The 25,848-nt window shown below is 42.9% G+C and overlaps 1 protein-coding gene across 3 annotated transcripts in view; it reads right to left on the reverse strand.

Annotated features, from left to right (window-relative positions):
* Nucleotides 1-483: 483 nt before the first annotated feature.
* Nucleotides 484-25,848, reverse strand: part of LOC115105859 (splicing regulator ARVCF-like) — a 32,771-nt gene continuing 7,406 nt past the window's right edge. Inside the window, exons 3-17 of one of the 3 annotated variants that reach the window (XM_029628307.2) lie at nt 24,669-25,252; nt 23,182-23,660; nt 22,871-23,054; nt 22,546-22,663; nt 21,401-21,569; nt 12,641-12,658; nt 9,581-9,652; nt 3,945-4,072; nt 3,565-3,715; nt 3,273-3,465; nt 3,030-3,141; nt 2,794-2,881; nt 1,923-1,987; nt 1,320-1,413; nt 484-1,169 (exon numbers count right to left, since the gene is read on the reverse strand). In XM_029628307.2, the coding sequence (XP_029484167.1) occupies nt 1,321-1,413; nt 1,923-1,987; nt 2,794-2,881; nt 3,030-3,141; nt 3,273-3,465; nt 3,565-3,715; nt 3,945-4,072; nt 9,581-9,652; nt 12,641-12,658; nt 21,401-21,569; nt 22,546-22,663; nt 22,871-23,054; nt 23,182-23,660; nt 24,669-25,252 (2,454 nt within the window). In that variant the 3' untranslated portion in view covers nt 484-1,169; nt 1,320. The remainder of the gene's footprint in view (nt 1,170-1,319; nt 1,414-1,922; nt 1,988-2,793; nt 2,882-3,029; nt 3,142-3,272; nt 3,466-3,564; nt 3,716-3,944; nt 4,073-9,580; nt 9,653-12,640; nt 12,659-21,400; nt 21,570-22,545; nt 22,664-22,870; nt 23,055-23,181; nt 23,661-24,668; nt 25,253-25,848) is intronic. The other 2 variants (XM_065007479.1, XM_065007480.1) reach the window with 2 other exon arrangements.

The raw sequence follows: 25,848 nt of genomic DNA on the forward strand, positions 1-25,848 counted from the left end.
TCTCACTTGACTGTAAGTGGCTAGTAAGCTAGCCAACTTTAGCCAGTTAGCTTGGGTGTGAAATGGCTAGCTAGTTAGCGGTGGTGCGCGCTAGTAGCGTTTCAATCGGTGACGTCACTTGCTCTGAGACCTTGAAGTAATGGTTCCCCTTGCTCTGCACAAGCCACGGCATTTGTGGAGCGATGGGTAACGATGCTTCGAGGGTGACCGTTGACGTGTGCAGGTTCGCGCCCAGGTCGGGGCGAGGGGACTGCCGTTCAACCCTACTTCTCAGCCAGAACGCTTTGCTCTGAATTTACGTAAGCGCACTCCGAACACACCCTTCATTTCGTTTGTGTTTCTCGTCTCTGTTCCAAGCACCGTGGAACTGTCCATTGCTGAAAGTAAAATAACCACAGGACAACTGCTTAAACTGTATGTGGAATACACCCCTGGCCCTTGTCCTAATGGAAAAAGACGAGAACAAAGATGATAAATACAACATTGAGAAATTATGGATTTTATTTGCTTACATTTTCAGTTCAACATCGCGATGCAAGAACAAACACTGCACTGCATATAGCAAATTCATCGTCAGCTCCTGATAAAATGGCACTATTACTTGGTAGTGTATAATGTTAACGTATCCATTCCATTTTTGGTTACAAGATAACGTTCACAACTGTTAATAAATAACATGAATATTACAATATAAATGCCTTCATTTAGAATATGAATCTTTTATTACACATTTACAATCCCATTTCCAACTTGTCTCTCACATGAAAGTAATGCACAATTTGCAGAAGTGAAACAACACAGTATGGAAATACTGGAGGAAAAGGCAGGTCAAGAAAAAAAATTGTTTTGACAAATCCTAATTTCATAGAAAGTGTTAGTATTGTGTTTTTCATCCTGCACTACATTCAGCTGTGTCACTCCACTCATCCCACTGTCCAGTATGTATAAAATATAGTAGAGGTTATGTTCAACTGCAGCCAGAGTTTGAATAACACTTTGAACATGTAAATGTAAGATCCTATATTCACTCCATTCTGATTTTCTGGCGGGAGAATAACCATGTTGTCCTGAATGGTGAATTGACCTACAGAAAGTCTGTCTAAAGAATAAACACCACAATGACCTCCACAAATGTTGATGTTCCACTTGCTCTTTTACTGCCACGTCTCCTGTAAACAAAAAAAGAAAAAGAACAATGATCTATTTTTTCGTAATCTATGACTCCCCCAATAACAAAAGCAATGAACATGTGTATAACATCAATCCTAAAATGGTTAAGTGAAATGTAATTTTCCTGCTCTATAATCCCTTCTGCCAACCTCAGACCCAGGAATCGAGGGGTGGAGGTTTGCGTTCCACCAGACCCACTGCAGGCCTTCCAGCCCGAATGAAGTGCTTCCTCTCTGGGATACTCTGCAACAAAATAGAACCATTATTTAGTTAAAGGTCCAATAGGGCTGTTTGTATCTCAATATCAAATCATTTCTGAGTAACAGGTAAGTACCACACTGTGATTGTTTTCAATTAAAATGGTCAACAAAAAACCCCCCACAAAAATAGCTTCTTAGTAAAGAGCCATTTCTCAAGGAACAATTTTGCTAGGATTGTCTGGGAGTGGTCTGAGTGGTCTGTTATTAGCAGAGAGGTTTAGAACTCTTTCTTATTGGTCTAACTAATTTACCGCCTGGTGATGTCACTAGGTAAGCCAAACCTCCATCCCACCAAAACTGGTAGAAATGTTCAGTCTTTTAAAACAGCTTTTACAATAAAATGGCACTACAACAGTGTTATTCCAACCTCATAGTGTGGAAATAGATATGAAACACAAGAAAATCACATTTTTCACTGCGCTGGCTCTTAAAATCTTGAGTCACCATTGAAAAACTCCTGACCTTTAGGTATAGTAAGGAGCTCATATGTACCGTGTTACTGACCTGGAGTAACCCATCACCCACTCTGTCACTCAGCTCCACGGTGGAGTATCCATCTGTGGGAAAAACAGACAGGATACAATAAACAAAGGTCATTTTGTGTTCAAATGACAAGAAACAGGCTCACACACAGATGTAGGATCTTCATTGAATCACTCTTTTGTTTCTGACCATTTTCCTGCACAGCAGGAAATGTAAACTTGTAGTGTATTTGAGTTTTAAAAAGGCTTCTAAAATTTAAATTTGTAATTTCCACTTTGAAATTTCAGAATTGATTTGCCCTAAAGAAACACATACAAAAATGTCCATTCATTGCAATCCACATAATAATCCAAATGTCCTCTGGCTGCAGGATTATTTTCCTACTGTAGAAAACTGGCTCAAATGAAGATCCTACATCTGCATGAACACACACACTTTCAACAAGTTCTCACAGTCTCACTGCAGAATTAGACATTCATCCATGTTCTCTAAATGAGGAGAATTTCGAATTTGTTCCAAAGATCAAATATTGAAGTGTTTTTGAATCCCTGGGTTGACTCCTGCTGCCCTGTATGTTCCATTTCTCCAAACCGAAGTTAAAGGTAAAGTTTAGGCACTCATTCCGAATGGTTAAGGTAAAGGTTATTGTTTGGGATATGACAAAAAACAGTGTCCACGACTGGGATCGAACAACTAACCTGATCCAGAGTCATGGGATTACTCAAGTCTACTTGATAGTAATAGTGCTCACTGTTGCCCCTAGTGGCCGATTTTGAAGACATTTCCCGATGTCCTCAGGAATGGATAGACTTTCAATTTCGATGTCAATCTCTCTACACACACACACACACTTATGCTGAAGCTACAGTCTCATGCTGACCTTGGTTTTTCTCCATCAGAGGGAGTGTGATGTCATCATAGGCTGCCTTTCCGCTCTTAGTTTTTTTGGGTATTCCACTAGTGGTTGACTGAAGGTAAAAAAGAAAGAAGACTCAGTATGCCATTATGAACTAATTGTGTCCCATACAGTGCTCAATATCAGACTGTGTTTGTGCCACCCATTTAGACTGTGTAGTGAATGAGGAATACAGCCTTCTACAGCATGCCATGCGAAACCTTAAAGTGGCTCTTGTTCCAGCCTCCCTTATAGAGGCTATTTCTCAGGTCCTTGTAGGCCCACACTGTCTGCAGGACATGAGATGCTGCTTTGGTCTCCCGCACAGATTGGCTAGCAAAGAAACAACAGAATAAACCAGAGCTAGCATAAAGGAGAGAGTACAACACGGTGAACTGAGCATCTAGCCAATTGAAACCATCTCCCATAACCAACACCAAAGATACTATGCTATGATAATCTACCTTGTCTTGTTAATGGCCACCAGTTTCTGGATGCCGTGACCCTGTATGAGACCACGGGCATTCTCAGGGCTGTCTGAGATGATCTCATGGATAGTGTTCAGAATGGCCACCACTGTGTCCCCTTCCAGGTTCTTGGCTGGTCGCTGCTGACCACTGGGCAGGTTACTGACCAGGTCCCTCATGGCATAGCTTCCTATGGGGCAAAGGGTAAAATTATGTATCGTGTGTGTGTGTGTGCACTCGCGTGTGTGTGCATGCATTGATGTGTGCATACGTGTTTATGTGCATGTACCTATGAGGTCTTTGTTCCGTCGATCTATGGCCAGGTTGCGTAGAGCAATAGCTACAGCTCGGACCACTTTATCACCATCTGAACGCAGTAGCTCCACCAGGACAGGCAGACCTTTCTCCTTTCTAACTGTGGCCCGGATGTAACTGGACCACTGAGAAAAGGCACAGAGAGAGAATAATAGAAGGATGTCATGTATAAATTGCACACCCCTATTGTGCTACTACCTATCATACTTTTATATACATGATAGCGTTTCAACCACATTTCATTACACCCATCACACAGAGAGAGGGGGGGGGGGGGTAGAGAGGGGATGAGAAACAAATATTCTGTTCTCCCACAGCCTCAGATAAACTTCTCCCCCTTTGCCCTTCACTCACAGCCCAGTGACCTGCAGCAAGGTTCTGCAGAGCTCCAGCTGCTGCCTCCAGGGTGTTGTGGTTTTGACTGCGAGTGAGGAGAGACAGGTACAGCCTCACCACCTCTGGCTGGTACAGCAGCTCCAGACCTACAGAGAAAGAGGGAGAGAAACAGCACATCTGCAACCAGTAGAGAACTCTCATACACATTGGAACTGATATGATGAGACAGTGGATTCTCAAGCCACCAATCAACAACCAAACAGCACATATAGCGCTTATAAAGCTAGCACAGTTCAGACTTCATAGTGAAAAACCGATGTGATAGAACTGAGGACTTGCACCCTACTGTTTCTTTTATGAAGTGGTAGAGTATACTTCTTCTGACAAATTGGAGTTTTTAGGCAAAAGTGTGACGATTTAGCGCAGGATGATATAAAAAATGCAATAGTTGTTTCCTACGACATCAAAGACAAAATCTCAAAACACCTCTTCTTTCATAGTCATGGTTTTATGGTCCAGAACCATGAACAGATCACTGCAAGACAAGGAGCAAATATTTATGATCTATCAGATGCCTCCTCTAGAGAATATAGACAGGCTATGAAGCACAAAATTATCATTGGATTAGTATTTCAGAAATAATATATAATGTACAAAAAAATTATCCCAATTAAAAGCTCAGCCATGCTTGTGTGTGCGCAAATTCAATATTCACACTGGTTTTATGTTGAAGGAATGTTCTGCCTGGCTACGGGATTTGGACTGTGCTTGAAATTACAAAATGTTTTCCCAACTTTAATTTTGTAAAACACGTGCAAACACCCACACAGCATGTAAACATGGATGTCTATTCTATTATTAACAACTGAATGCTGTAGGCTCCACATCTTATCAGCTCTCACAGAGCTCTTCTCCGCTAACAAATCCATCTGTGTACATACGGTATCCCCCACTAACTTCAGCCTATTCATTCACAGACTATACTATTTTACTGGAGTGAGAGGCTTCTAGCTATACCCACATCCCCAGCAGCCTGGCTAGAGTACATAAGGAGTGAAAATACACAGGAACTCTGTTACAAGCTGTCTTCCAGAGGCTTTCCATCCATATTCAGCCAGCTGAAGCTGCTGGGAAGCTGCTGCTGGCTGCGAGGCTTACATGCCATCTAATCCTTACATGGGCTTGTAACCTGATTATCACAAGGATTGCATCCTCTGGCAGGAGCGCGGGAAGGCTCTACATCCGGACGCACAGGTTCTGTTGAGGGTATAGACTTGTGCTACCTGGATGGCTACCCAGGGTCATCAGTAATCATCATACACACTCAGGTGGGCTCTGTTGGGCCATGACCAAACTTTCCATTTGAACCTGTCGACTTCTACATCAAAAGACATCTACAATGCTCAGGGATTTTTTTAAATATCTTGCCTTACATTGTGTTTCACTTATAAATATGTATGTATATGAACATATTCAAACCACAGCGGCAGAGCTGCTGCGATGATGTCAACGTCATAAAGAAGAGAGTTGTATAATCAATTCAGTTCTAACTCTTCTTTCCTAAGGTGTCATCTTCTGTCTGATCTTCTGAATGTCAATGACTAGTATAGAATCTTATCAACAGTCTGGAATATCACACAATGCCTGCATAAATCACACATTATATTTCATACACACAAAAAAAAAAAAAGCCATAGTGCCTTATAATCACATCATGACACAAAATACTTAAAATCCTCACTTAATTTGATGCTGAATATAACCTATAATAGCTGTTCACACCGCTCCCTCCCCCCACCTCAAACACAAAAGCACATACAAACACTATATAAGGCGTTCAGAAAGTATTCACACCCCTTGACTTTGTGTTACAGCCTGAATTTTAAATTGATTAAATTGAGATTTGTGTCACTGACTTTCACACAATTCCCTACAATGTCAATGTGGAATTCTGTTTTTAGACATTTTTACAAATTAATAAAAAGTAAAAGCTAAAATGTCTTGAGTCAATAACTATTCAACCCCTTTGTTATGGCAATCCTATATAAGTTCAGGAGTAAAAATGTGCTTAACAAGTCACATAATAAGTTGCATGGACTCACTCTGTGTGCAATAATAGTGTTTAACATTAATTTTGAATAACTACCTCATCTCTGTACCCCACACATACAATTATCTGTGAATTTCAAAATCAGATTCAACCACAAAGACCAGGGAGGTTTTCCAATGCCTCGCAAAGAAGGGCACCTATTGGTAGATGGGTAAAAAAAAAAACAGACATTGAACAATGCAAAGTTATTAATTACACTTTGGATGGTGTATCAATACACCCAGTCACTACAAAGATACAGGCATCCTTCCTAACTCAATTGCCTGAGAGGAAGGAAACTGCTCAGAGATTTCACCATGAGGCCAATGGTCACTTTTAAAACAGTCACAGAGTTTAATGACTGTGATAGGAGAAAACTGTCAATGGATCAACAACATTGTAGTTACTCCACAATACTAACCCAAATGGCAGAGTGAAAAGAAGGAAGCCTGTACAGAATAAAAATATTCCCAAAATGAATCCTGTTTGGAATAAGACACTACAATACTGTAAAACTGCAATAAATGTTGCAAACACAATACATTACAGTACCACTCTTCATATTTTCAAGTAGTGGTTGCATCATGTTATGGGTATGCTTGTCATAGGCAAGGACTAGGGAGTTTTTTAGGATAAAAATAAACGGAATAGGGCTATGCACAGGCAGAATTCTAGAGGAAAAGCTGGTTCAGTCTGCTTTCCAACAGACACCGGGAGACAAATTCACCTTTCAGCAGGACAATTACCTAAAACATAAGGCCACTGGAGTTGCTTACCAAGATTACTTTGAATGTTACCGCGTGGCGTAGTTACAGTTTTTACTTAAAATCAGCTTGAAAATCTATGGAAAGACTTGGAAATGGCTGTCTAGCAATGATCAATAACCAACTTGACAGAGCTTGAAGACTTTTAAATAGAATGTGCAAATATTGTTTAATCCAGGTATGCAAAGCTCTTAGATTTACCCAGAAAGACTTACATTGGTAATCGCTGCCAACTTGACAGAGGTGTGAATACTTATGTAAATGAATACATTTGCAAACATTTCTAAAAATAAGGTTTTCACTTTGTCATTATGGAGTACTGTGTGTCGATGGGTGAGGGAAAAAACAACAACAATTTAATCCATTTTGAATTCAGGCTGTAACACAACAGCTGACCATGACTCCATTTTGTTGCTCCCAGCCTATAGACAGAAACTAAAACAGAAAGCACCTGCGCTCAGGTCTGTTCAAAGCTGGTCCGACCAATTGGATTTCAAGCTTCAAGATTGCTTCGATCACTTGGACTGGATTATGTTCCGCATAGCGTCCAACAACAACATTGATGAATACGCTGATTCGGTGAGAGAGTTTATTAGCAAGTGCATCAGTGATGTTGTACCCACAGCGTCTATTAAAACATTCCTCAACCAGAAACGTGGATTGATGGCAGCATTCGCGCAAAACTGAAAGCGCGAACCACTGCTTTTAATCAGGGCAAGGTGACCGGAAACATGACCGAATACAAACAGTGTAGCTATTCCCTCCGCAAGGCAATCAAACAAGCTAAGCGTCAGTATAGAGACATGTATGTGGCAGGGTCAATCACGGACTACAAAAGAAAAACCAGCCCCATCGCGGACCACAATGTCTTGCTCCCAGTCAAACTAAACAACTTCTTTGCTCGCTTTGAGGACAATACAGTGCCACTGACACGGCCCGCTACCAAAACCTGCGGGCTCTCCTTCACTGCAGCCAACGTGAGTAAAACATTTAAACGTGTTAACCCTCCCAAGACTGCAGGCCCAGAAGGCATCCCAAGCCGCGTCCTCAGAGCATGCGCAGACCAGCTGGCTGGTGTGTTTACGGACATATTCAATCAATCCTTATCCCAGTCTGCTGTTCCCACATGCTTCAAGAGCGCCACCATTGTTCCTGCTCCCAAGAAAGCTAAGGTAACTGAGCTAAATGACTACCGCCCCGTAGCACTCACTTCCGTCATCATGAAGTGCTTTGAGAGAATAGTCAAGGACCATATCACCTCCACCCTACCTGACACCCTAGACCCACTCCAATTTGCTTACTACCCCAATAGGTCCACAGACGACGCAATCGCCATCACACTGCACACTTCCCTAACCCATCTGGACAAGAGGAATACCTATGTAATAATGCTGTTCATCAACTGCAGCTCAGCATTTAACACCATAGTACCCTCCAAACTCTTCATTAAGCTCGAGACCCTGGTTCTCGACCCCACCCTGTGCAACTGGGTACTGGACTTCCTGATGGGCCTCCCCCAGGTGGTGAGGGTAGGTAACAACATCTCCACCCCGCTGATCCTCAACACTGGGGCCCCACAAGGGTGCGTTCTCAGCCCTCTCCTGAACTCCCTGTTCACCCATGACTGCGTGGCCATGCATGCCTCCAACTCAATCATCAAGTTTGCAGATGACACTACAGTGGTAGGCTTGATTACCAACAACGACGAGACGGCCTACAGGGAGGAGGTGAGGGCCCTCGGAGTGTGGTGTCAGAAAAAATAACCTCACACTCAACGTCAACAAAACAAAGGAGATGATCGTGGACTTCAGGAAACAGTAGAGGGAGCAGCCCCCTATCCACATCGACGGGACAATAGTGGAGAGGGTGTCAAGTTTTAAGTTCCTCGGCTTACACATCTCGGACAAACTGAAATGGTCCACCCACACAGACAGCGTGGTGAAGAAGGAGCAGCAGCGCCTCTTCAACCTCAGGAGGCTGAAGAAATTTGGCTTGTCACCAAAACCACTCACAAACTTTTACAGATGCACAATCGAGGTCCATCAAAGCGGGGACCGAGAGACTGAAAAACAGCTTCTGTCTCAAGGCCATCAGACTGTTAAACAGCCATCACTAACATTGAGTGGCTGCTGCCAACATACTGACTCAACTCTAGTCGCTTTAATAATGGAAAAATTGATGTAATAAATGTATCACTAGCCACTTTAAACAATGCCACTTTATATAATGTTTACATACCCTACATTACTCACCTCATATGTATATACTGTACTCTATACCTGCATTTTGCCTATGTCGTTCGGTCATCACTCATTGATATATTTGTATGTACATATTCTTATTCATTCCTTTACACTTGTGTGTATAAGGTAGTTGTTGTGAAATTGTTAGGTTAGATATTACTGCATGGTCGGAACTAAAAGCACAAGCATTTCGCTACACTGGCATTAACATCTGCTAACCATGTGTATGTGACAAATCAAATTTGATTTGATTTGGGTATGATACTGCAACCACAGAAACCATATCAAGCTATTCCATATTGTATTGTACTCATACAGTAACTGACATACAGCATTCGTATGGACCATGTTGTTCTATCAAAGCATTCAGACGGTCTACTTTTGTGTCTGATTGGTCCCCATACAATCCAGTCACTTCTTGACATTATAACACATTGGGAACTATTCTACATCATGCACAATACATGTTATAGATGCCTCATGCCAAGGTTAAGGCTTTCCACACTGTAGGGCTTTGGAATGCAGATCCACAGATCACTAAAGATGCTACATATTTACCTTTCGTTGGTTGTGTGCGTTTGGGTAAATCCAGTGTACCATATTTTTTGTCACCTGGTCCGTTTCTCCAGCCTAGACAAAATACACGCAGGCACGCACACACGCACACACACAGACACACAAACACACACACCGTGGTTAGCAAAAAGCACAATTGAAATGTCAATTGTAAATAGGAAATATCATACAGTAAATAGGAAATATCAAAACATGGGAAGTGTATAAAGACATGACGATGATAATGAGTCAGAAATACCAAGGTCTTCCATTGAAGCTCAAGACTTGAGGTAGATAACAGGGCAAGCAACCACAGAGAAGAGGTCCTGGAGTCTCATAGTTGACCGAACATTATTATGTATTTGAAGAGTTTATTTCCAAAACGCTATATGCACCAATTTTTTACATTTGTCTTTTTTATTCATCAGAATTGATTGCTTATGAGTACCTTCATGCGTGTGTAAAATATTTATTCATTGATTTTAGATGTGAATGAAAATGTTGTTTTTGAAAACTGAAATCTGTTGTACCTAATTTCTACCAGTATGTCACCGTGCAGCTAGAGGCAAAAAAAACTGTAGATCATCTTTACTCCACACACAGAGATGCATACAAAGCTCTCCCTCGCCCTCCATTTGGCAAATGGCTGGGATCATCAACTAAATTCAGCTGCGGACTGATTTTTTTTTCTTGAACGGAAGGTCAGGGGGCCAGAATATAATTACAAATCATTTGTAGACTGCAAATTAACCACAAGAAGCCCCATAGTTGCACATATGTGGGAATACAGATTTCATAAATGAAAATCACTCAGAGCTGATATGCTAGAGTTTTTACAATATTTTAGGTCCAACAATTAAAACTTTTTTTTTTTTTTTGCTCTGAAAACTTTGGGGGGACAAATAAAATCGCTGCCAGTTGGGAACCCTGCTCTATGGAATATGGAATACGTTCAGCGATTTTCCCACATCTGTCACCAGCTTCATTAATTAAGTGCATCGACAACGTCGGCCCCACAGAAATCCTGCTACGCTTTCTGACTAACCATCAAACAGGCAAAGCATCAATAATGAACTAGAACAGTGGTTCTCAATCTGTGGGAATCCTGAATCCCTGAATCATGTCATATTTTTTGAGTCACTCAAACATCACATGAATACATATTAGAAATGGCAAAATACATAGAATTGCAAGAACATTAGCTTTAAAACTGCACAATATCTTCTGCACTCCATGACAAAGTGTAAAATTGCTTCAAATATGCTTCAAACCTGAACAGTTTTATGTCATGAACAGTGCTTGTGCCCATAGAAATAGATGTGGCATGCAGGGTGGGCAAGGGATGTTCCCCAACGGTGGAAGGGGGGCCTGAGTGAAACAGTTTGGGAACCCCTGGACTAAAGAGTCAGTCGATAAGAGCTTCATATTACTGTATTGAAATTAAAACAAATTCTTATATTGATGTCACCACACGGTCAGGTCTCTGACCTCCTCCCTATAGCCTGTCTCGTCGTTGTCGGTGATCAGACCTACCACTGTTGTGTCATCAGCAAACTTAATGATGGTGTTGGAGTCGTGCCCTCAAAGCTCATCACTAAGCTAAGGACCTGGGGCTAAACACGTCCCTCTGCAACTGGATCCTGGACTTCCTGATAGGTCGCCCCTAGGTGGTAAAGGTAGGTAACAACACATCAGCCACGCTGATCCTCAACATGGGGGCCCCTCAGGGGTGCGTGCTCAGTCCCCTCCTGTACTCCCGGTTCACTCATGACTGCACGGCCAGGCACAACTCCAACACCGTCATTAAGTTTGCCGATGGCCTGATCACCGACAACGACGAGACAGCCTATAGGGAGCAACTCAAACATCATCATTAAGTTTGCCGATGGCCTGATCACCGACAACGACGAGACAGCCTATAGGGAGGAAGGATGGTGCAAGGATAACAACCTCTCCCTCAATGTGATCAAGACAAAGAAAATTATTGTGGACTACAGGAAAAGGAGGGCCGAGCATGCCCCCATTCTCATCGACGTGGCTGTAGTGGAGCAGGTTGAGAGCTTCAAGTTCCTTGGCGTCCACATCACCAACAAACTAACATGGTCCAAGCACACCAAGACAGTCGTGAAGAGGGCACAACAAAACCTATTCCCCCCCAGGAGACTGAAATTATTTGGCATGGGTCCTCAGATCCTCAAAACGTTCTACAGCTGCACCATCGAGAGCATCCTGGCGGGTTGCATCACTGCCTGGAAGGGCAACTGCTCGGCCTCCGATCGCACGTCACTACAGAGGGTAGTGCGTACGACCCAGTACATCACTGGGGCGAAGCTTACTGCCATCCAGGATCTCTATACCAGTTGGTGTCAGAGGAAGGCCCTAAAAATTGTCAAAGACTCCTGCCACCCTAATCATAGACTGTTCTCTCTGCTACCACAAGGCAAGCGGTACCGGAGCGCCAAGTCTAGGTCCAAGAGGCTTCTAAACAGCTTCTACCCCCAAGCCATAAGACTCCTGAACATCTAATCAAATGGCTACCCAGGCTATTTGCATTGCCCCTATTTGCTCTTTAATTATTTGTACTTTTATTTCTTATTGTTTTGGTATTTCTTCTGAAAACTACATTGTTGGTTAAGGCCTTGTAAGTAAGCATTTCACTGTAAGGTCTACACTTGCTGTATTCGGTGCATGTGTCAAATACAATTTCATTTGATTTGATAAATGTATCATTTGTAAATTTCTTCATAAAAAATGTAGTTATTTATTACATTTAACTGTGTAAAACCTAGCAATACAACTTATTTCTCTGAGAGTGAGGCAGATATATAGTATTATTTGTCTCTGAAATTAAACCAAGTAATAGATTTTAAACAAATACATGTCTGTCATTGAACAATACCATGCCATAGTTAGATAGTGAGAAAACACACCAATCTCTTTCATAATTTCTTTAAACAATAAAGGCTATTTTACCAACATTTTTGAAAATATATATATAGCGTTTTGAAATTAAACTACATTTTTTGATTGTCAAATATAATTCATTTATTTAGACAGACTTACTTTGATTGAACCACTCCTCTTGTGAATGATGATGGAAGGAAACAAATCAAAAGACAAATAAGGAAGACATTTTCAAATGGCAAATATAGCATTACAGCAATACAAACGACACACCAGAAATCACCCAATTCTACACCTATTACATGCTTGCCAAAGTATGTGGTACATTTCACAACTCTAAGCACAAAAATCTTAACAGACCATCAAAATGGCTCATTTTTAGAAACTCTAAGCACATTTTCAATTGACCGAGTACAACAAACAAATTCACAAAGGCACTTGTTCGCTGCACCTTTTCATTTGGATACATATTTAATCTATCTGCTTTTCAAAATGCAATATTCACTTCACTTTTTATATGATTTTCTTTTAATTTGTTAACAATACAATGAACTGGATGTGGCCTTAATTACTGCATGATCATTCTTGATCAGCCAGTGTGCGTCAATAGGACAAAATGAAAAGAGTCACTCATGTGCTACCATTTGGAACAATGCACTGCTGAAATACCTGGGTTGTATGTATAACAATATGCTGATTTCCATTCATTATCTGATTTCATTGATACACTGTAAGCAGAGAGACAGTAAATACTGTATCAGTTGACAAGTCACATAGAAAAGGTGATCTTGAACAGTGGTGAACTGTCATTCATGGCAGGTGGGGCTCTGAGCCCTACCTGTTCATCCTCACCTGTTTTTTATCATATGTGACACACATTCATGTGTCACAAATCAGTTTGCAAACAATGTAAAAAAATATATATTTGAGTTAATAAAGCCACATACAGACATGGTCTCTTTTTTGCTTTCTTGACTAAGGCAGCTCCAAAATGCATGTATCTCAGCCTAGCTCAGTGCTTTCTGTGGTGGTGGGGCAGCCAGCGGAAAATACAGAGTGTAGCCATTGGTAAAGTTCTCTAGTTGTGGCTCAGTGTTCTGGCACTCATGAGGACACTACGTCACTGCAAAGTCTACAAGGAGAGCTCGAAAATTCAAGCCCCTTGGGTGCTGCCACAGTTACATTAGAAGTGCTCATCCAAGAAGGCTCAAGGTCATTGGTCACAGATAAAATGGCATCAAATCACGTTATATTTACTGAAGCTTTGATTGGACTGATCATGTCAACATCATACTTTCAAAATCTTAGCTAGCAAGCTAGACAAGCAGTCATCATCATGAATCAAGTCAACAATCTAGTGGCAAATCCTTTTCAGTCCTTGTCATATGAAGAGAAATTATAGATAAAAAGTACAGTTGAAGTCGGAAGTTTACATACACCTTAGCCAAATACATTTAAACTAAGTTTTTCACACTTCCTGACATTTACTATACCTAGGTGTCTGGTTAGACTGTAAATTCTCCTTCCAGACTCACATCAAACATCTCCAATTCAAAGTTAAATCTAGAATTGGCTTCCTATTTCGGAATAAAGCATCCTTCACTCATGCTGCCAAACATACCCTTGTAAAACTGATCATCCTACCAATCCTCGACTTCGGCGATGTCATTTACAAAATAGCCTCCAATACCCTACTCAATAATTTGGATGCAGTCTATCACAGTGCCATCCGTTTTGTCACCAAAGCCCCATATACTACCCACCACTGCGACCTGTACGCTCTCGTTGGCTGACCCTCGCTTCATACTCGTCGCCAAACCCACTGGCTCCAGGTCATCTACAAGACCCTGCTAGGTAAGTCCCCCCTTATCTCAGCTCAATGGTCACCATAGCAGCACCCACCTGTAGCACGCGCTCCAGCAGGTATATCTCTCTGGTCACCCCCAAAACCAATTCTTCCTTTGGCCGCCTCTCCTTCCAGTTCTCTGCTGCAAATGACTGGAACGAACTACAAAAATCTCTGAAACTGGAAACACATCTCCCTCACTAGCTTTAAGCACCAGCTGTCAGAGCAGCTCACAGATTACTGCACCTGTAATAGCCCATCTATAATTTAGCCCAAACAACTACCTCTTTCCCTACTGTATTTATTTATTTATTTATTTTGCTCCTTTGCACCCCATTATTTATATCTCTACTTTGCACATTCTTCCACTGCAAATCAACCATTCCAGTGTTTTACTTGCTATATTGTATTTACTTCGCCACCATGGCCTTTTTTTGCCTTTCTCCCTTATCTCACCTCACTTGCTCACATTGTATATATACTTATTTTTCTACTGTATTATTGACTGTATGTTTGTTTTACTCCATGTGTGACTCTGTGTTGTTGTATGTGTCGACCTGCTTTGCTTTATCTTGGCCAGGTCGCAATTGTAAATGAGAACTTGTTCTCAACTTGCCTACCTGGTTAAATAAAGGTGAAATAAATAAATAATCAGAGTAACAATTCCCTGTTTTAGGTCAGTTAGGATAACCACTTTATTTTAAGAATGTAAAATGTCAGAATAATAGTAGAGATAATTATATATTTCAGCTTTTATTTCTTTCATCACATTCCCAGTGGGTCAGAAGTTCACATACACTCAATTAGTATTAGGTAGCATTGCCTTTAAATTGTTTAACTTGGGTCAAACGTTTCGGTAGCCTTCGACAAGCTTCCCACAATAAGTTTGGTGAATTTTGACCCATTCCCCCTGACAGAGCAGGTGTAGAGGCAGGTTTGTATGCCTCCTTGCTCGCACACGTTTTTTCAGTTCTGCCCACAAATTTTCTATGGGGATTGAGGTTAGGGCTTTAGGATGGCCAATCCAATACCTTGACTTTGTTGTCCTTAAGCCATTTCTCCACGACGTTGGAAGTATGCCTGGTGTCATTGTCCATTTGGAAGACCAATATGCGACCAAGCTCTAACTTCCTGACTGATGTCTTGAGATGTTGCTTCAATATTTTCACATAATTTTCCTCCCTCATGAACCCATCTATTTTGTGAAGTGCATCAGTCCCTCCTGCAGCAAAGCACCCCCACATCATGATGCTGCCATCCTCTGTGCTTCATGGTTGGGATGGTGTTCTTCGGCTTGCAAGCCTCCCCCTTTTCCCTCCAAACATAACAATGGTCATTATGGCCAAACAGTTCTATTTTTATTTCATCAGACCAGAGGACATTTCTCCAAAAAGTACGATCTTTGTCCCCATGTACAGTTACAAACCGTAGTCTGGCCGTTTTATTGCAGTTTTGGAGCAGTAGCTTCTTCCTTGCTGAGCAGCCTTTCAGATTATGACGATATAGGACTCGTTTTACTGTGGACATAGATAATTTTGTACCTGTTTCCTCCAGCATCTTCACAAGGTCCTTTGCTGTTGTTCTTGGATTGAGTTGCACTTTTCACACCAAAGTATGCTCATCTCTAGGAGACAGAATGCGTCTCCTTCCTGAGCGGTATGACAGCTGCGTGGTAAATGTTGTTTATACTTGCGTACTATTGTTTGTACAGATGAACATGGTACCTTCAGGCATTTGAAAATTGCTTCCAAGGATAAACCATACTTGTGGAGGTCTACAATATTTTTTCTGAAGTCTTGTCTGATTTCTTTGGATTTTCCCATGATGTCAAGCAAAGAGGCACTGAGTTTGAAGGTAGGCCTTGAAATATATCCACAGGTACACCTCCAATTGACTCAAGTGATGTCAATTAGCCTATCAGAAGCTTCTAAAGCCATTACATAATTTTATGGATTTTTCCAAACTGTTTAAGGCACAGTCAACTTAGTGTATGTAAACTTCTGACCCACTAGAATTGTGATACAGTGAAATAATCTGTCTGTTAGCAATTGTTAGAAAAAATACTTGTGTTATGCACAAAGTAGATGTCCTAACAGACTTGCCAAAACTATAGTTTGTCAACAAGAAATTTGTGGAGTGGTTGAAAAATTTGTTTTAATGACTCCAACCTAAGTGTATGTAAACTTCCGACTTCAGCTGTATTGGTGCTCATCGGCCATTGGACATAAACATTACACAACAAGTTTGGAAGGGATCAGTGGCTAACTGCAAGCGTTGCAAAGCAATCACTAGCCTGCTATTCAGTGGAGAAGGTGTGTGGTCCAAGTCTGGGTTTAAGGGTCTCTTTTCCATGTTTAAAAGCATAAACATTCACATGCAACACCATGGGCCAGAAAAGGTTGAATACATTGTCCATGCTGTCAATCCAGCATGACTTCCGCCGCATTCAAAATAACTGGAAACTCGGAACTGGGAAATCTCAGACTTCACTGAGACTACTGGGAACTCAGGAGAAAAACAAGCTCTGACAGGGAAAATACATTTTGAACGGTCATCCAACTCAGAAATCTAAATTGGGAACTCTGGCCTCTTTCTAGAGCTCCAACCTGAAGATCACCGACATCGTGATTCAACCTTGTTTTTTGTTTTTGTTTCCAGTTGTCTTGAAAGCACCATAAATCCAGAGAAAGCCAGACTTTGATGGCAAAGTTTGATGACAAACTCTTCCCACAAGAAGAAGCGCCACGCCACCTTCCTGTTCAAGTGAGCACAGCACAACAAGGTGAGTCCAAAAATATATTGTATGCTGCTGTGTAAATTATGTAATTTGCCAGGGAGATATGTATAGTATAGCTAAGACAGTAATACTATGTTGTGTAGTAAGATGTTAGTATCCCATGTGCCTCACCCTAATAATTTGGTCCCTTTCCCACTCATCATTTCAGGCTAGGGTCTATTTTTCTCCACTTCCTGTCTGACTGACATGCCCAAGCTAAACTGCCTGTTACTGAGGCCAAGAAGCCAGGATATGCATATAACTGGTACCATTGGATATAAAACACTTTGAAGCTTTTATAAATGTTAAAATAATGTATGAGACTATAACACAATTGATATGGTAGGAAAAAATCCAAAGAAAAACCAACCTGAATTTTTTTTTTTTTTATAGCATTCCACTGTAGGAGCATGGACTATGGGGCATTTGCAATTCCAGCTCCCAGATTGCAATTCCTATGGCTTCCACTAGATGTCAACAGTCTTTGTTCAAGGTTTCAGGCTTGTTTCGTCCCAAACGAGGAAGAATTTTGAGTTTTGGTACTGGGAGTCAGAGTTGGAAATCAGTCTGTGCGCACGCACGACGAAGAGGACATGCACCTACTAATTTTACTTTCCTATTGAACATACATCTATCCGTATGAAATATTATAGTTTAATTACATTTTAGGGTACCTGAGGATTAGATAGAAACGTATTTTGACTTGTTTTAACAAAGTTTAGAGGTAGCTTTTTTGATTCCTTTCTCTGCATGTTGAACGAGTGGATTACGCAAATCGATGGCAGACTTTTTGGGATATACAGAAGGATTTTATCTAACAAAACGACCATGCATGTTGTAGCTGGGACCCTTTGGATTGCAAATCAGAGGAAGATTTTCAGAAAGTACGTGAATATTTAATCGCTATTTGTGATTTTATGAAGCCTGTGCTGGTTGAAAAATATTTTGATGTGGGGCGCCGTCCTCAAACAATCACATGGCATGCTTTTGCTGTAAAGCCTATTGTAAATCGGACAATGCAGTTAGATTAACTAGCCCTAAGAATAACTTAGCCTACTGTTCTGACTTGGTGGTGCACATGTAGCCTATAGCCTGTTTTAGAGAAATGTCATCATTGAATATTGTAAGAGCTTTCATCGTCTCTGCTTATGTGCCCCCTTTATTTATCCTACGGTTATGACTTGGTGTACAGGGAGAATACTGTAAGAACAGTCCATGTTCTGAATTCTGTCGCTGTACATTTCAAAAGTCCTGAACAAATAATTATATTGACTTAGTCCATCTTAGCTCGCTCATTAATGACTTAATTCAAAATTACAGATGCCTCTTATCCGCTCATCATTCCCTTATTCCATAGTTTGTATATCTTAATTGTCAGTAGAAACCACATTTGTTTAAGCAAGTCAGCCATATCAGCTATGTTTTTTTTAAGGCAGTAAATTAGGCCGAATGAACTGTTTCGCTGCCAGAATAGGCTCCGCTGATAGCCGGGTGTCGCAGTGGTAAGGATTCCCTCCATGGTGCTGAAAAGAAAGTTCTGCTGTTGGGACAGCTTTATGTAGGCCCTAACAGTTTGTGGGCGCGTTTGTCACCGTTATAATGCAATTAATGTATTGTTTAGTGTTGTGTTGTGTAGTGGCTTTGCTGGCATGCATCCCCCCAAAAAATGGTTGAGTTTGCTTCACCAAGATTTACATGATAAAATTGCCATTGCGCTTGAACAATGTTGCATTGAACAATAGCATACAAAACCATGGTACTGTCACGTTCTGACCTTCCTTTGTTTTGTCTTTTGTTTTAGTATGGTCAGGGCGTGATTTGGGTGGGTTGTCTATGTAAGTTTTTCTATGATTTTCTATTTCTGTGTTTGGCCTGGTATGGTTTTCAATCAGAGGCAGCTGTCAATCGTTGTCCCTGATTGAGAACCACATTTAGGTAGCCTGTTTTCGCTTGTGTTTTTGTGGGTGGTTATTTTCTGTCTAGTGTGTTTTGTCACCTTACAGAACTGTTTCGGTTTCGTTTCTTTCTCTTTGTTATTTTGTTTAGTGTTCTGAGTTTAAATAAATATCATCATGAACACATACCACGCCACGCTTTGGTCCTCACCACATTCCAACGACGATAGTTACAGAACCACCCACCACCAAAGGACCAAGCAGAGTGGTAACGGGCAGCAGCAGCAGCAAGATCTGGACTATGTTACAACATGGGACGAAATAGCGAGGTGGTCGGTTGACCCAGGGAGAGTGCCAGAGCCCGCCTGGGATTCTCTGTAACAATGTGAGGAGGGATACCGGCGAATGGAGTTGGCATGGCGATCAAGGAGGCCCGAGAGGCAGCCCCCAAAAATTATTGGGGGGAGGCACACGGGGAGTGTGGCGAAGTCAGGTAGGAGACCTGCGCCAACTCCCCGTGTTTACCGTGGAGAGAGATGGTGTACCCGGTGCGCAGGCATAGCCTGGTGTGGTACAGTGCAGCGCCTCGTATCGGCCAGGCTAGGTTGGGCATCGAGCCAGGTGCCATGAAGCCGGCTCAGCGCATCTGGTCTCCAGTGCGTCTCCTCGGGCCGGGGTACATGGCACCAGCCTTACGCATGGTGTCCCCGGTTCGCCGGCTATTCCACTTCGCCGCACTGGCCTGGCTACGGGGAGCATTCAACCAGGTAAGGTTGGGCAGGCTCTGTGCTCAAGAGCTCCAGTACACCTTCACGGTCCTGGTCTATCCGGTACCACCCCCACGCACCAGGCTGTCTCTCCGTCTCCTCCCTACAGGTGCTCCCGCCTGTCCAGCGCTGGCAGAGTCTCCCGTCTGTCCTGAGCTGCCAGAGTCTCCCGTCTGTCCTGAGCTGCCAGAGTCTCCCGTCTGTCCTGAGCTGCCAGAGTCTCCCGTCTGTCCTGAGCTGCCAGAGTCTCCCGTCTGTCCTGAGCTGCCAGAGTCTCCCGTCTGTCCTGAGCTGCCAGAGTCTCCCGTCTGTCCTGAGCTGCCAGAGTCTCCCGTCTGTCAGGAACTGCCGGAATCGCCCTTCACTCCGGAGCTGCCGGAATCTCCCGCCTGTCCGTTGCTGCCGGAATCTCCCGTCCGTCCGGTACTGCCGGAATCTCCCGCCCGTCCGGTACTGCCGGAATCTCCCGTCCGTCCGGTACCGCCGTCCATTCGGGACACGTGGCTTGGGTCCGGGGTTCGAGGTCCGAGGTCGGCTGAGAGGGTCGCCGCGTTAAAGAGGCCACGGAGGCGGGTAGAGAGGCGGAGAAGGACTATGGTGGAATGGGGTCCACGTCCCGCGCCAGAGCTGCCACCGCGGACAGACACCTACCCAGACCCTCCCCTATAGGTTTAGGTTTTGTGGCCGGAGTCCGCACCTTTGTGGGAGGTACTGTCAAGTTCTGATCTTAGTTCCTTTGTTTTGTCTTTTGTTTTAGTATGGTCAGGATGTGATTTGGGTGGGTTGTTTATGTTAGTTTTTCTATGATTTTCTATTTCTGTGTTTGGCCTGGTATGGTTCTCAATCAGAGGCAGCTGTCAATCGTTGTCCCTGATTGAGAACCATATTTAGGTAGCCTGTTTTCGATTGTGTTTTGTGGGTGGTTATTTTCTGTCTAGTGTGTTTTGTCACCTTACAGAACTGTTTCGGTTTAGTTTCTTTCTCTTTGTTATTTTGTTTAGTGTTCTGAGTTTAAATAAATATCATCATGAACACATACCACGCTGCGCTTTGGTCCTCACCTCATTCCAACGACGATAGTTACAGGTACGTTTTACAGTAGCCAACTGCTTTACATTACCCCTATTTCTGATTATTTGTCCTGCTTATGTACTGTATAAGGATAATGAAACTGTAAGACTGAAATATTTCTGAACATGCTCACAACCTGCCATTGGGTAGATATAATTTCTTTATATTGTTTTATGCATGTCAATTTATATATTCAAATACTGTATGGGAAATTGTATTCACCATCTACTATTCTTTCTATTTAGTACTTCAAAAAGCACAGTTTTGAAATGTGTATCTTGTATTTTTGCTATTGGATTAAAATGTAGTTAAAATGACTGACTGTTGAGCCTAACATTATCTAATGTATTGGTGACTAAACAAAATGTGCTCATGGTATTTCACAGAAAACTTTGATATTGCATGAATGACTAAACCCCAATGAATGCACAATCAAAGATTCTGAACATACGATAGGGGGAATTAAGTGTTATCAGTTAAGAGTTTTGTACTCAGAGTTTTTTTAATATACCACTTACATCTGAAAAATTTGCCAAAGTCATTGAAAAAAAAACGTTAACTGACCCTTGGGCTTTTTCCCTCCAAAACAGTCTCCCTCATTCTTCTTCTTCCCTCCTGATCCTGACCGTGGCACCTGATTGGCTACGGGTTCCTGAAATCGCTCCGCTCCTGGCACCTCTTTGTGGACATGGTAGGAGAGGTTTCTCAGGATACAGACGCAGTTCTCTACTGACTGAGAGAGAGGAGCACAAACAACACAAAGATGCTTATCAAAGACAGAAGATGCATAGAATATAGGGAGGATCTGATTCACACATGTGGTCCAGAATACTTTTGGTCCGTACAATTGCCCTTATTTTAGCGCCCCAAAAACGTAATACTTCCAGATCAACTGTAATGTCAATACCATTGTAAAGCACAATTTCTCCCCTTTCCAACAGAATCAATTACATGACCTAAACACTGCCCGTTTCTGCATAATTCAAGCAGGCAATGAGCCCCGTAGGGTATTTAAAAAAATTGGCGGGTGGGGAAGTGAAACTAACGCGTGATAGTGAGAAGGAGAGATGTCGTGGAGGAAAATTGCTTTTTTTCACTCGATCTGTCCAACTTATCACCTTATCGCCTCTAAAATGTAAATAGAACACTATAAAGAGTTTATATAATGTGTCATTACATACCTATTTGAAGGTTTGAGTCGAATTTGAGTCGGGTTTTTAGGGCGGCGCTAAAGTGATCTTAGAAGTAAACAGCGGCTATGAGAATGATGATTGCATGCAATGATGACTAAAAAATGACTAGGTATCCCCCCCTTACCCCCGTCACTGTCCATTTCTTGTTTTTAAAGAATGATAGAAGTGCTACACCTGGTGGAGAGAGATTGTAAGACAGAAATAGTTGCTTTATGCGTGCTGTACGTTACGACATGACACGTCACGATGTAACGGAGGGTCCGTTTTTTAAAACTTTTCTCCAATACTATAGAGCCAATACCATGTCAATCAACGCTTGAATAGAAACCTAGTTCACACCCCCGATTTTGAAGTCAACACAGTCGCTACAGTCCCATTAGTTTTCTTTGTAGCCTCGTTTGAATGTTGCGGTTGCGCACATTTGTACAGAATGGGGTGAGTTTACCTTACTGATTCGCACTCCCGCCATAGTGTTTTAGTTGGAATTTACATGTGCTCAACCATGTCTGCGGTCACCTTATTGTCTGTCTCCTTGTTGGCAACCGCTGACTGTAGGGCATGGAGGAGAGCGTCCACCAGCCCCTCACACTCCCTCAGCCTCTGGCGAGCCTCTGCCCCATCTGAGCTCACATTCCTGGGACAACACAGGTCTATTAGTGGAGCGGATTAAGTTAGCATAGCGTCACTATTAGTTAGCATAGCGTCACTATTAGCAATCTGTCAGTAACTCATTTACCATTACGTTCAATTTAGAAATGTCCTATTAATGGAGCAATAAACCCTCAATTACTCTTGTGTAAGGTTCCATGACCTTGTCATCTATGTAGCTGCTATATTGTACCTGAGACACCCTGAGGTGTTCTTGAACACGGTTGTCCACTCTGTCTCCTGGGGTCTTGAGTGCTCAGTGAGGTCTCTCCTCCAGCCAGAGTGGGGGATGATGACCTCATCAGTCAGCGTCTGGAGCCCGTGATTGATGACCATCATCTTCAGAGGCTCATGGGAGGACAGATTCCACAGGGTTCCTATACGTAAAATAATATGGATATGTAAGTTACTGTTAGTCAAGTGATGTGTTTGGGTAATAATCAGGGTGACTCATGACCATTGCAGAGATGTTCGTACAGGAATTCTGTCATAGGCTCACTGTACCTGTGACCAACTCTGTGACCTCCATGTTACTGGACTTCCTCAGCAGTCTGACCAGGGCCGGGATGCCGTCACAGTTCTTGATGGCCACCTTGTTGTGGTGGTCTTTCCCGTAGGAGATGTTCCTCAGGGCTCCACAGGCCTTGCGGTGGACCTCGGCTTTAGGGTGGTCCAGGAGGCCCACCAGTACTGGAACCCCCTTTAGCTGCCTGACGTCCTGCTTTATGCGGTCGTTCTCGTAGCACAGGTGCTGCAAGTAGGCGGCGGCGTTGGACTTGACCGGGTCCATGGGGTGGCTGAGCATGGTGATGACCTCACTCAGGTTGGGGTCCCTCCAGCGGGGGTCCTTACGGATGCTGTCCAGGCTGACCATGCTACTGCGCTTGTGGGGGAACTGTAGCATCTGGGCCCTGGACATGGCCTGGAAGAAGGAGATGGGATCCCCATCCACCTGGGACATGAGAGCCTCCTCGTATCCACCTCTGAAAAAATATAAAGGGATGGAGGGGTTAAGTGGGGAGGGGGGGCTGAGACAAGGGAAAGAGAGAGGCCTATATGTAGAGAGAGACAGACAGAAAGCACAGAAAACAATTAGATTTTATTTGTTGAACAATCACTGTTATTTGCTCAGGTGTTTTCTCTGAACAGTTGTGCAAACAGATATTTTATCTTCACAGCCTGAGTTCCTGGTATATGGAGAGAAAGAGAGAGCGCAAAAGATATGGAAAGAGAGACAGAGGTAGAGGGAGAAGAGAGGGTGTCCAGTAGCCTCTGTAAACAGCTCATTCACAGCTTATGAGCTGAGGAAAGTGCTGCTGTCAGTCAGTAATACAGGTGAAACCTTATTTATCGACTGGTGGCAGGCAGCTTCCCCTGATTGATACCACATGCTCCTAAACCGCTGGTCATCTGTCTCGCCCTACTCACCATGTTGACACCACAGGGACTACTGCAGCTAGCAGCTCCTACTGGGGCACACTGCTATGGAATGCAATATGGACATTGACAGGTTCTAATCCATATTGAGCTGAAATAATGTGTTGAGTTGTATGGTGTGATTCTCTAGTCTCCTCTTTTGGAAATGTGTTCATAAACTACATACAAGCAATTGAATCAGATTGTGAGGGTCAATATGTGTGATGAAGAGTTCTCTCTTCACTGAAAACAGCATTTATGCAGATAATGATAGAGTACATGACTCCTCTTCTATTTGTCAGTAGCAAACATTACACAGAATATGCCCTCATTTTCCGAATGACTACATACACACAGCGAAAATCAATGCCCTGTCTTGAAGAAAACATTAGCTTTTGTTAAGGGTAAGCTCATTTACAGAGAGGGTATTGATATTTGTGTGGTAAAAATATAATGTCCTTTTACTATTGTCCATCCTCTGAGTTTAAGTAACTCACCAGTCTTATTAGCTTGGATCTGCTGCTATGGAGTTCTGCTGTCATGCTTGTGCCTAACTAGCTAGCCCATATCCTAACCTGGTTCTGGAAGGTTCCCTCAGGAGCTCCATGGTAGTGATGGGTCTGAGCTGGTGAATTCCACCCAGGGTGTCATCCCCTGGTCCTTCCCTCTCGGTTTGGTTGGTCAGGCCCACCTGGCCGTAGATGTCCCTGGGGAGGGGCAGGGTGTAGTGACCCCCAGGCTGGGGCTGGTAGTTCCTGGAGGGCCAGTAGGTGTGGAGGGAGCTCTGGTGGACACCACCACGAGACAGGCTGCCATACCCAGCATACATGCCACCACCCAGGCCAGGAAAGGGAGGGTCAGGGAGGGTGTAGGCGCTGTTCTGCCCTTCAGGCTTCTCTGTCTGGGGCTCACTGTTGGTGTTGTTGTAGGGAGGAGGGAGAGTGTTGGTGGTAACAGTGGTTGTGATAGGGGTTGTGAGGGACTCAGAGGAGTGTTGGCCGTTGGTTAGAGGACTGGGCTTCAGAGATGGGTCGTCTGAAACCAAGGGGATCTGGGGAACCGAGGGAGGCTGCGGGGCTGGGGGAAGCTGAAGGGCGGTGGTGTCTGGAGTGCCCGGAGTGTCTGCCTGGTCATTCCCCAGTTTAACAGCCTTGGGGTCCTGTAGAGAGGAAGTAAAACAGTTAATCTCAGTACATCTGTCAGACTCAGTCTCAATATAGCATCTAATAATGCCATCTCCAGTCCAACCAATGAGACTACATTCTCAACTTGTGCTCAGTGCCTTAAACTATGTTTATCACTATTACGACACCACTAGTACATCTACCAACAAAACTACTACTATAATTATTTTCCCACCAGCAGAGAACACAAAATGGCACAGTTTGATAAACATTTAACTCTCCATTAAACAAAACAAAAAACCCCACCAGCTCTTGTCTCAAAGGAATGATCCATCATTTTTATTCCAGCAGATTTCTGGCTTTGAGGTGGGCCAGTAAATAAAGAATTCTGTTTGACTGCCAGTGAAATTGTATTTCCCTAGAGTTTAGATTGGACCGTGATGAAACAAGCTGAGGTCCAGCTAGTAGTGTTGAGAGCTACAGTAAACTGCAGAAAATGTAAATTACCTGTTTGATAGAATAAGGTCAACATATAATCAGTGTTTTATCTTGCACCACTACAAATATGATGTAAATATGTATGAAGTCAGATGACTCAAATAGTCTGACTCAGATGTATAGTACACCACAT

Source organism: Oncorhynchus nerka, linkage group LG22 (genome assembly GCF_034236695.1).
Source record: "Oncorhynchus nerka isolate Pitt River linkage group LG22, Oner_Uvic_2.0, whole genome shotgun sequence".
In the NCBI taxonomy this organism is placed as follows: Eukaryota; Metazoa; Chordata; class Actinopteri; order Salmoniformes; family Salmonidae; genus Oncorhynchus; species Oncorhynchus nerka.